Raw genomic sequence first — 12,834 nt, 5'->3', positions numbered from 1 at the left:
GAACCCCCCCCCCCCCCACACACACACACACAACATGCACAGGACTACATGAATGGCAAGATGCTTGTTAAGATGCAGCCTGCGTTTAGTCTCGAACAGTTATAAAGAAGATATATCTCCTTGTACTGTGGATCTCACATTTACTGTGAAAGATGATGGGTAACTTTGATGATTCTCTGTGTTGCTCAATAAAAGTGTCACTTAAAATCGTGCCTGTAGGATTTCCTGGTATCAAACTCAGTTTGAGGCCGTATTAAAAAAGATGTGCGTCTGCAGTTTAAGGGTGTCGGTCAGCTCTCTCTTTACTTTTGCCTTTGTACAGACAGGCACAAAACATGCATGTGAGTGTGCACAAACACACACACACACACAAAACATACAGCACAGTACATGCACACCACAATATAGACAGGCATAATTGTCGTTTTTCACTCCCTGTTTGCATCGTTAATAGCAGTATTGTGTGAATAATACAGATGGTAAGCAGGGTTTTGTATAAAATAATTAAAAAAAAAAAAAAAAGGTTTCCCTCAGGCTTCCTTGATCTTCACTGAAGCAGAAATAGCTTCGGTTGTTAAAATATGCTCATTTCACAGAGGAACATTGTTCTCTGGTGTCTGCACAGCAACAGATGGCCTACTTGAAGATAAGAAAATCCATTTCCAGGAGGAATACCTGTTAAATTACTAGCCCACATGCACTGCAACAGCCTGTCAAAGTTACCATTGAAATACAAAAAAACACTATTACCTTGCCAAAGAAGCACACTGCTCCTCTTTTTGTAGAGGTACATTATTATAGCAGTTCTCACTGACGACTCAGTTGTCAAACATCAGACTTGCAGGAGATCAGACATCATTTTTTGCTCTAAAATACCCCGGATTGGCCTCTTCACCTCCCCACTCCCCCCAGCTCCTTTCTCCTCACCCTCAGGTCTCCATTAGCAAGGTGTGCAGCAGCAGGGTAAGAAGCATAGATGGGCTCTTTGCGGTAAATCTTGATGATGCTGCGGTCCTGGATGTCCCGCACATCCTCCAGCTCGTAGAAGACGTTACGTGCCTCATCCTTGATCAAGATGGCTGTGTTGGGTGACTTCAGCATACCCGCTGTCAACTTCTGAGGGAACATGTGGACGATGAGGGCGTGCAGCGTGTCCAGGCTGCTCAGCTCGTGGGTGATGTGCACCCGGCGTGTCTCATCCCCGTACTGCAGGAACAGCACGCCTAAATGAGGGCAATAGAGAAGAGATGGCTGAGCCAGAAGGTAATGGCTTTAGTGGATAGAGAAAACAACTAGAAAAGTAATTCTGTCTAATCTTGTGGAGTGTTTTGCCATTTTCAAGCTACAGTGTTGTTAATTATGATCCAAATGTTCTGCCTCTTGGTATACGAGTTCTAGATTAATGATTTTTACTATAAGATCTCAGCATGAACAATCAGTGACAGTGTAAACATCATTTCTCTCTTTTTGAATGTGGGAACAGGCCTGTGGGAGCTGTCTGAGAGAATTCACAACTAGAGTGCGAAGATTTATCTTCAAGTTAGGTTGAACTTTTAGTACTACTTTTTCAAGTAAAACTTACTTCCTACCAATAATTAAATAGAAATAGGGAATATTAGACTACCCCAAAACAGCCACACTTCACAGAAAACTTTGCTGCAACCCCCTTGATTTTGTAGGAAAAGACGAGTCTGACGCCTGACTAACCTGAATATTCATCTTCATACACCGTGGGACAAACAAAAAGAACAAACAAAGCAAAGAAAGACCAGTGATTAAAAATCAAGCAAAATTAAGTGAGATACTGCAGACGAATCAGGGAGAGAAGAAAACAAAGACAGTGGTTAGTATAGAGACATGGAGTGGAAAGATTGACAGCGCTGCTGTTCTGTTCATCAGTCACTGCCACTTTAGTTTTACAGCCACTTTTTTTTTTTCTCAGCGTGGCTGATATAACACCACACCTTGGTCTTTATGAGTTTGAACCAGCCTCACACTAATCCTCTCTACACTCCCAAAGTCCTTTTGTAGTAAACCTGTTCTTGACTCTGTAGTATACTCATGCAGTTGCATATAAACATATCCTCAGTACAGGTGTGCAGTGTTACAGTCAAATAAACAGTCACTAAATTACCTGAGCAAAATATTATGATTTAATAATTCCGTACTAAATTTTGTAAAATATACTACCTGCACAGAATTAATGAAAAAACATTTGCTCATGCATTCTGGCTGAATAAATTGCAAATATATTGTCTATAGTGAGAAGATGAATTTTTCTAAGTGTAAAGTCATGAGTTACTGCTCTCGAGTTCTCTGCAACAGAGCAATTAGACTAAAATAAAACTGTAACAGTGAATGAAGTGAGAGGATAACAATCCTACCCTTTCTGTGTAAGCACACAGAAAGGGAAGGGTTCACATCACCAGCTATATTAAGTAAACAGACAGCCGCAAATTCTCCTCATGTCCAACCAGCGTGTTGTGACAGAACCTGCCAGAGGTGCTTCAAATGTTAACCTGGAGATCGTAGCTTATTCTGGCTGGCAGAGCGGGACAGCGGCAGGCTCTGGCGGAAGCGGTTCATCCGGTTGAACCCCAGGGGGATGTCAGCTTCTGACATGGTCTCCAAGGATTCAGCAGAGGCAAAGGAGAGCTTGGCGGCCTGGTCGGCAAGCCCAGACTGGGTAGACTGGGAATGCCGTGGACTGCGGCTCTGCAGGGGGAGAAGACACATGGAGAAACAAAATCATCTACTGAGAGGTTAAATCGAGGCGGAAAGAATGGATTGGACGTGGCCAATGGAGTAACACCAACCGGAAAAGAGACAGTGAACACACAATGAGACTCCACACAATGAACCACATAACAAGATTAACGAGACCTTGACAATGGTTTAGCTACTAGTCATTCATTGAGAATTACCAGCGTCACAGTATCTGACATCAGTTGAATGCTGCAGCAGAAAAACACAATAAAGTTGTACTCAAATGGCCCAGCACTCCAGGGCATCAGCCTCCATGAATCACCTACAGTGGGTGAGGAGTAAAATTAAGCCGGAAACTGTGCTCCAGCTTAGCATAAGTTATGTCATGTTTACTCAACTCTGCACACCTCCCACATGCCCTCATCCAAACTCTTGTCCCTGTGCAGCTACAAACTTTAAATGAATGCTTGTGGGATGGGAGGAGAAGCTCATGCAAATCCCGGGCTGTCACTGTGGGTTTATCCTGCTAGCCTATGCCCAGGCGTCTCTCAATGAAAGACTGTTAGTGCAGCTGGGGCTGAGCTCACTGAACTGGCTCCCTGATCCCCCACTGCTGTAGCGTCTCCTCCAGCTCAGAGGCTGCTGTAATGAGCTCCCAGAATGCTATCTTCTGATTGTTTGGATGGCAGAGGCAGACATATCCTTAGCCACAGTACAGTAGCGTTGCCTGTCTCCTCCTCCTTGCACCGTGAACAGTTTTTCCTCTTTTCAAGGATTTCTTCCTCTCCCTTCGTCTGCCTGAGTCAAACTGCAGCATGGCTCTACTGTGGGTTTCATTAATGTGGTATTTAATTAATGTGAGACTCTGACAGAAGCTACACAGAGGGCCATCTCTGCGCTCACAGCGGAGAGCTATTTGAATTCATTCATACACACACACACACACACACACACACAGCAATAAACAGAACACATTTGTACATCCATTTGTGATTTTGTTAGCTGGGCAATAAGCCAGGAGGCCATGCTGCACGGTAAACTGGGGCTGCAACTAGAATCACTTTAATCACAGATAGTTTTTCAATTAATTAATCATTTAATCCATAAAATGACAATAAACAAGCAAACAAATTTCCATCAAAATATCTGAGAAACCAAGTAGGAATCCTTAAATTGTTCATGTCTGACCAACAGTTCAAAACTCAACGGTATTCAGTTTAAAAATATGTAAATCAAAGAAACGTAGCAGATCATCAAACTCAAACTGGAAAATGCTTTACATTTTTAGCTATGCTAGCAGCATGGCTGTATGGATGGTAATGTAATTACTTGGACAGCTGTGAAATTTTATATAACTCATCTTTCAATTTGTTTAATATTGTGGTTTATGAGCAAAAGTACTGAAAAAAAATCAAAATACATTCCCATTAGCCTCTTCTGTATTTTGTGTTCAGTGATAACTTGGTGCTAAAAACAAGCAACAAGACAGTGAACATGGTAAACATTACAACTACTTAACATGAAAATGTTAGCATTTAGCTCAAAGCACCGCTATGCCTAAATACAGCCTCACAGAGCTGCTTGCATGGCTGTAGACTCTTTAGCTTGCTGCTAGATAGATGTGTTAGTCAATTAATCATGTAACTCATCTATCAATGAGATAAATGATTGTTGCTGATTAAACATTGGTAAATCAATTAAATAATTCATTGTTGCAGCAGTACAGTACAGTACATTAACTACACTACAGTACATGGGACTATCATTGAGAATTTGCTCTTTAAATCATGTGTTTATGAGGCTAGTTACAAACCCCCATCAGGTCTGAGAACTGGAAAAATCCTTTTTGTAGTGTATTCTCCCTCTGTCACTATCATACATAATTCAGTCACACACACCCACACACAGAATGATAGTGGTGGTGTCCAGTGATAGTGGTGGCAGACAGTGTCTGAGCACGCAGAGGGATGGTGATTCTGACAGATAACACCCACCATGTTTTCTAATAGGGTCATTTATCTAAACTGTGACCACACTGAACAACAATAACACAGTCAACAGCTCTGCAGAGGAGCAGCACATACTGTGTCATATTCTGGTGAACTACAGTGAGATATGAAAGACATGAGAGGCAAATTCAAAGTGAACATGGTATAACAGACATATTTGGTAGGGTTGGTGTTCAGTACCATTTCATCTGATCTCTTTGAATTCCTTAGATTTTGTTATGTATTCACCAATTTCAGGTAGGGAATGTTATAAATGCAGTAACTTCATATGAAGCTACCATCAACGGTTGTTAGCTTAGCACTAAGACTGGAAACAGCTTGCCTGGCTCTGTCCAAAGGTAACGACCACACAATTTCTTGGCTCTGAGCAGTTGCCAGGCAACCAGCAGAGAATACAGGAAGTTACTGGTCCCCATTAAGAAATAGTCCAACACATAACCCACCATTAAACAGTGAATTGTTGTTTTTTTCACTTTTGCTTTTGTAAGGATTTAATGCTGATGCAATATATAAAGTGTAAATTAGTGAGCTTCAGAGGGGCTAGCAGGTGATTTTTGTTAGCATTAGATGGAGCCAGCTTTTTTGCTAAGCTAAGCTAAGCTAACTGGTTATAGCTTCATATTTCAACATAAGAATGGTATCAATCTTCACAGCTAAGTCTCAGCCAAAAAGAAATGAGTGTATCTCCCAAAATGTCAAACTAACCTTTAACCTAAATCTCAGACCTAAACTCAAAATTTACTGTATAATTAGTAGAATTTCTCAATGCTAATAAAAAGGCAAGTGAAAAAAGTTTTGATATGACATTTTGTTAGAATCTGAGCTGAACAAATCCTGGTATTTATCCAACTTGGAACAGGAACTGTATTGGAACCAGCTGTCTGAGCTCAACCCAATTACTCAGTAAGGGTAACAGACAAATTCATTTGGCATAGCAATGCAATAACAGCTTTCAGTTTGAATGGGAATGGCCACCATGTCTAAAACATCAAAGACAATTTTTCCTGAGAATATCTGTTCATTTTTTTCCGCCCTGCACAGCTGAGAAAAGAAGAAAAACACTGAGCAACTCCACGTTTCAAAATCTTGAGTCATTCTACTGCTGCATGTGACAATTTTATCTCAAGGCTAAATAACCTAGTTGGAGCTTTCTATGAAAAGGAAAAGGGAATTGAGAATACGGTGCCGCTGCAGCTGCATGACTGAGCTCACTTCTCACAATGTCTCACATTTAAAATTTCTGAAGCAGCTGAAAAAGGAAAAAAAAACCTGAGTAGGGAAAGTGACAGAGTAATGCTCTACTCTCTCAACAGCTACCATGATGACATCCAAATATATGAATGTGGGTAATCTTACCACAGCTGCTGTTATATATGCTCTTAATCAGCTTGCCTTGTTACAACAGGCCTGTTACAACACTGACTTCCATATTGGTGGTTTATGTGATATGAAAACTGAAAAAAATCTCTCTGCAGTAATTTTGCATTGTAAATGTTATATGTGAATACACCATCTGGTCATGCATCTGGTCCTGCTAGACATGCCAATGTTATACATGATGGTGTCCACAGACTCCTTTGAGAGAAACTGGTTCTACCTCCTTCTTGTTTTCCTCTACAATCCTCCCTCTTACACCTCCCTCCCTCCACCTCAACCTTTTCTTTTAGAGTAATCTAGACTTTTTCAACAGCACTCAATTACTGTCGAAAACTCTACAGTGTTATAAGGGCATGGCGCAAGTGAGGAACAAGGAGGGAACAGGGTGATCTTACACGCAACATAAGCGAATCGAGTGGAAAGCGGTACACGGCAGCCTGACAACAGACCTTAGGCTACAAACTGCATTAAACTCAACGCAGCCTCCCACCATGTCTTTTTTTGTTTCGTGTTTTTTTACACACAAGCATGAGTGCATTCACACACACACACACACACACACACACACACACACACACACACAGTGTTTTAAGGTCAAGATAATGGGAGATTTTTGTATGTTTTAATTTTTTTATGTCTAGGAGAGGACAGTTCATCAAACTCCATCTGACACTTCACTGTTGCATTACTTAATGTGAAGACCTCTTAACCTTGTACAACTGCATGTGCTTTCAGTTTCACTTCAATATAAGCTGACCTTAAAAAATTGATTTGCTCTTCTTCTCCTTCTTCTACAGAATATTTTGATGAAAAATGCAAAAGAAGTAACAGGAGAACCAGTTTTAAACATGCTGTAGAGAAACATAATGGGTGCTTCCTGGCCAATTAAATGGCCAGATTAAATTTATCTGAGAAATTTCTGCCAGATTGCTTGTTTTACAGTTTGAAGGAGGGGTCACGACACCTGATTAATTGCCTTAACGACCAATGAGCTGGCTGTCAGATGATTGGATGGATTTCTGGCATTACATTTTGGTCAGCTGTCTCGCAGTTTGAACAGTTCTGCAGTTCGATTTCCCTCACGACTCATGTCACAAGATCCATCCAAGATCCATTACAGGCTGCACTGAACTTGATTTATATTATTTTACGTGTTGTGGCTAAAATTGTAGCCATGATATATAAACAGCATCAAACATATCTGCATCTTCCAGCCTTCCAGTCTTACTTTCAGTTTGTAGTAGAATTGTACCAAGTAATGCTGCCTTTCTCCCCTTTTGTCAGCATTGTTGAGGATGTGGTTGTCATGTCAGAATCAACTTTATTAGAACTGTCAAAACACTAGCCAGTCTGTTACTATCTAGGCTGGGGTTTAGTAATTGGTACTAAAAAAGTCCAGAGGTCAGCTCATGACATGATAGTTGCTGCGAGTCTCTTCTTTCTAACTGTCTCCCCGAGTGCATTATTCTGCTGGACTTGACTAAGACATCAGCAACAGACACGTCAAGCATAGCTTGATGTGTGAGAAATGACAGTGAAGTCTTTGGCTCCAGGGTATCAAATGGCGACAGGTGTTAAATAGTTAAAATTGCAAACCTCACACCTTACCTGCATCTTTTCCAATCTTTTTCCTAGAGCTTTTCATTTCTCCTCCTAATTATATCTTTCTCTTCCTCAACAGCTTGCGTCTGTCTTTGCCTCCAGTTGTCTGTCTTCCTGTCCTCACTTTTTATCCCTCGTCACTCATTTGTCCTCTCCCACCACTCCCAAAGCTCGCTTCTGATTCTTGCTGAGCTGCTTTATGTCAACATATCTGCCTCTTTCTCTGTCTGGAGCGGCAGAGGCCAGAGCTGCATCAAGGTGTCTGCATTTGAGTATTTTGAGACATTTTCTCTCTCTATCCCTATCCTGGCTCTTTTTCCCCGCACACAAAAAAAGTCTACAGCTCTCATTTTCACAAAATGGAGAGAGAAAACAGCTACCTGAATCAATCCATCTCACATCTGTTTGTCTCTGCTCGCTCTTCGCCCACTATCATTATTTCTCGGTCTTTTTCAACTCTCAGGCCAATCTTCAGCCTGGACATGCAATTCCTGAGTCCTGTCTCTTTATCATACCAGGAGTTATCAATGCATGGAACAAATTGCTTTGCCAAATTGCTGCGAATTGCATTGTCAAGACGAAGTTTGCTCAGAAGGAGTGGGAGCAAAATGGTGTCCTCTTTGGGAATGGAGATGATGGCTGGAATTGTTGCCATGTTTCTCTTCTGATAGATAGTAAAGTCTATAAAACAGTAGCCTCATACATGTTGACAAGCTACATGTTCCAGACAATTTCCTTTAAGGTTTACAAACTGTCTGAATTTAATACATTACTGTCTGATAAGATGTGAATATTTTTTTCAGAGGTGTAAAACGAGTGTAGTGCAGTCCTCATGGTAGTCCTGTTCGGTGTTTATTTTCAGGAGGCAGGGGAATCCAGCGAGAGAGTTGAGCTTAGATTAGAGGTGGTGGGATGAGGGAGTAGGATGGGGCTTTCAGAAGCTTTACTGCGAAATGAAGAAAACTGAGCAGGATGAGGTGTCAACAACAGTGTGTGTGTTGAAAGCAAATGACTTTAGATCTGGAGCCACATGGAGCATTTTGGTTCTTTCACTCGACGTTTTATTACCACTGCAGCACCTTGTGGTGCCAATAAATAAATTGTAAGTCTTGCTGTGTGGTGATAAAGCTACCATACTTGATGTATTCTTTTGGCCGCTGCAAAGCAACAACAAGTGATTAACTGCAATTTACTCCACTAGGAAGAGCAAGGAACCAAATCATCAATAAAACATTATATTCTTTTAGAGCTGCAACAATTAGTAGATTAATCGATTATCAGAAAGTGAATCAACTATTTCGATAAGCGATTAACTGTTTCAGTGAATTTCAAAGCGATTTATAATCATCATTCTCTGTTTTGAGCCTCTAAAGCGAGAATATTTTCTCTCTATTTCTCTGTTTTATATCCTTGTAAACTGAGTGGCTGTGAGTTTTGGACTGTGTCAGACAAAATAAGACATTTGATTGCGTCCGCCTGCCTCTGAGAAATTACAATGAGCACTTTGACACTTTTTTGGACAAAATGATTAAAATAATCTGTAGATTAAACAATAATCATCAGTTACAGCTCTACTATTTTTAAACTCAGCACTTCAAGTTTTTCAGTCTGGCTGGAAACATATTTTAATAGGTTTGATTCCTTTATTTAAAAAAAACTTTGACGGTTTGACAATCATTCTTCATATTCATGCCTACGTACTCATACTCACACTCACCTACATACTCATACTTGCAAGGTTTTGCAACCCTCCTGCAGAGTTTAAAATCGTTTGGTTGTGTAATAGATTCATGTGACGGACGGGGCTCTAAATTCCATTTCATATCACTCTTGTTTGAGGTTAAAGTACTTGTGGGAGTGAGGGATAAATTGCTTAGCCTTCCCCTTGGGTCAGGGCATACAGCTATTGATATTCAGTAACATTTCCACCCTGTCCAAATGATACTGTGAACAGGGATTCAGGGAAGACTACACCACAGATAAGCCCTGCGATCTTCCCTCTCACACACACACACACACACACACATCAATATATTCTGTAACTTATTTAACCTCCCTTCCTGTCTCTGAGCTGTAGTGCCACAACAGAGTGATGCCCACTACAATGCATGGTCAGTTTACAAATAGGCTAAACTCTTTGAATTCCACATAAGTTATGTACACTTTCAATATGTCTTGATGCTGGCCTTCAACCGCATAGACGACCTATATTTCCTCTGTGCAACCTGTGGATAAAAGCCTTTTAGCATCCCAGCCATTGCTCGAGCATTTCTGCTAATGTCAAAGCATTATCTCAATAATGCCTCGGTGGCATGTCTGAAGTGTCTTCTTAATGTCTCAGTCAGTCTGAGTAATACTTCAGCAAGGTCATGTGACTCCTAGCCATTAATGCTAGCTGACTGAGGTATCATAAATCCTAAGAGAATTGTCTTCCGCAGATTAAATGGAGAAGTTTAAGCTGTCGCCACCCCTGACACCTCTGCCACCGCAACCAAACACACACTGCAATCTCACACACGCACACACGATGCCCAAGGAGCCAAGAATCGCCAAGTGAGCTGGGTGTTGCAGGAGCCAGACGACCAAGGAGATTGGCTAGTGATGCCTGAGGAGTCTGGCGTGATCCCACCGCACAAATGACACACGCACGCACACTAGACAGGAAGAATGACAAACACACAGGGACACTTAGACACGCAGCACTGACCTTAAAGCTCCAGTAGTTGGGCTGTTGCTGTGGAGTTTCATGAAGGACAAAGGAGGAAAAGGAGAGAGACATAAAGGGAAAAGTTAGATACTTAACAATGGCTTGTGTTTACTGATATAAAGAAGAAACTGGATTGGGCAGGAGATAGAGGCTGCACGCTTTTGAAGCAATAATCCAACGCATCCTCCACAAAAAGCGTTATCAGCTGCATTTTATAAATTGTTTTTGTGTGACACGTTTTTTTTTCTGACAGGCTGTTTATGAAACTCATTATAACATAGTTGACAGCGTCATCTAATGCAGCCATCTAAACAACAATCATTAAAGTGTGATTGGTGTTAATGCAGGGGGTGGTTGTGTTTTGCAGGCATCAGGTTACAAGGCACCTGTAACAAGACTGCACTGTTGGCTGCAGCTGGTGAAGGGGAGGAAATGAAAAGAGTGAAATCGAATCAAACAGCGGCCCACTCTGTTGTTGTGACGCTGGCCTCTCTCCCAGACTTCTCCGCCACAGGCAAGCAACAACCGCACTGTCTCCTCCTCGCTCTTCGCCTGTCTCTTTCGCTCTCCATCCACCTGCCGCGCTCTTTCACTCTGAACCTCGCTACCTCACCTGCTTATTTTATTTTCAGCAGCACATGGCTGGTATATCTCACCTGTCCATTTGCCCTTCCTGCTGCTCTGCCATGTATGAAAAGGTGCTCGCATGTTGGCAGTGGCCTCAGGAAGTCAGCTTTTCTATTAAAACGTAATTACCTTACAGTTAAAACCAGGTCAAGCCACTGATGGCCCAGAAATACCTCAAAATGACATGGAAAATTAAAAAAAGATTTGGCAGAGTTCATGAATTTTAATTCTAATCCAAACTCTTATTCTAGTTCTTATTCTTATCTGCAGGCAATTTTCTGTCCATTCAGCCTCGCTGCTACAGGACCCACATTACTCTCCAGGCGCAGGGATAAAAAAAAAAAAAAAAAAAAAAAAAAAAAAAGCGACAGGCAAGTTTTGATTTATGATAGCAGGTGGTTTTTCATTATCAGGCTTCCATTTTAATACTGTCTCAACAAAAGCCAAGATTATTTCAGTAAACACAAGCATCAGGGGCAGCATCTTCCCTGATTATTACCTTATTGTAATTTTATCTTTCACTTAATGTTCCCTCATTTGGCCCTGTTGCCATTCTTCCAGTCTTTCCCACTTGATGCTTTTCTCTCTTTCTTTCTTCCTTTTCTGTCTCTATTTTGGAACGACTTCTTGTTTGGTCTTGATCCAGTATGAGGTGTTCTACTTACAGTAATCCAAGGAAGTAATGTGTCCTGGCCAAGAAAAACATCTAATCTAACACAGTGTAACATTAACAGGGCTGTGTCCCAGTTCCACACAATGCACAAATATATACTATACAACATGTGCTACTTGCTAATTTACATTTTACAGTTTTTTAGCAGTTAGTATGTAAGAAATCATTGTGTTTTATGGTTTCGGACAAATAGGAGAAGATGGAGGACTGATGTCAATCAAACTTTCCTAAAAACCCAATATACTAAATACTAACTGTACACAATATGTACCACCTTAAAAAAAAAGATTCTGATTTGATGATGATGATGATCAAAATGATTTCTTTTGCAAACATGTAGTAGTTGTTTTTCATTTCTACAGTTGTTCAGCTGCAACTGTTTGACTATCACCAACTTTCAGCAGCTCCTATTGGCTGTTTTTTTCATTTAATTCTTAACTTTAAGTATAACAAAACAGAAACAAACAACAAGCCAGAATTGCAAATCATTGTTCATGCATTCCCTGATATGTTATTTCTATCTCATGATGTCTATGCAGGCTGGAACTCCCCAGACATATTCACAGCCCAGGGATGTACAGTGAGTATGATTTTAAAGTTAAATGAACTGTATATTCCTCAAGAGCTCCCAATAAATCAACATACACTACTTAGCTGCAGCTGAGTCCATTTTTTTCTGATATAATCATTAATGATGGGACCCCGAATCTTCAGATGCGGAGACCCTAAATTCCTCCAGATAAAAACAGGAGACCAGATCATTAAACTACCTCCTATAAAAAGGAGGGGAGGTAGATTTATATTCTCTCAAAGTGATACTTTTAGCAAACAAACACTGAAGCCTGCTGGGTCTCATATGGCAGTTTTAGAACAAGCCAAAACAGCAAGTACACAGTCTGGGTCGATTTGTTTCCTAATAATTATACTAAACAGAAAGAAATATTTCCTCCTTATGCTGAGGAGAATCCCTGTCTCCTAGCTAGTTGTTCTGTTTTTTTTTTTAATGCTATACACACCACACACACACACATACATACATATATATATATATATATATCGACACCCTCTTAAAATAATGGCCTAAGTCATTTTTTCAGGTTTTTCAGGAAACACAAAAAACTCAACAAAAGAGT

At 40.7% G+C, this 12,834-nt stretch overlaps 1 protein-coding gene across 5 annotated transcripts in view; it reads right to left on the bottom strand.

The window, feature by feature from the left end:
- srcin1a (SRC kinase signaling inhibitor 1a) overlaps window positions 1-12,834 on the bottom strand; it is a 46,495-nt gene that overhangs the window by 30,007 nt on the left and 3,654 nt on the right. For all 5 annotated transcript variants that reach the window (XM_087175934.1, XM_087175935.1, XM_087175931.1 and 2 more), the window contains exons 2-4: window positions 10,402-10,428; window positions 2,520-2,715; window positions 928-1,223 (exon numbers count right to left, since the gene is read on the bottom strand). In XM_087175934.1, the coding sequence (XP_087032060.1) occupies window positions 928-1,223; window positions 2,520-2,715; window positions 10,402-10,428 (519 nt within the window). The remainder of the gene's footprint in view (window positions 1-927; window positions 1,224-2,519; window positions 2,716-10,401; window positions 10,429-12,834) is intronic.

The sequence above is a fragment of the Seriola lalandi genome, unplaced genomic scaffold (genome assembly GCF_002814215.2).
Source record: "Seriola lalandi dorsalis isolate HSWRI2012SDOR001 ecotype SW California unplaced genomic scaffold, Sedor1 jcf7180002054519, whole genome shotgun sequence".
NCBI classification, from domain to species: Eukaryota; Metazoa; Chordata; class Actinopteri; order Carangiformes; family Carangidae; genus Seriola; species Seriola lalandi.
This window is presented reverse-complemented; position numbering and strand designations above follow the sequence as displayed.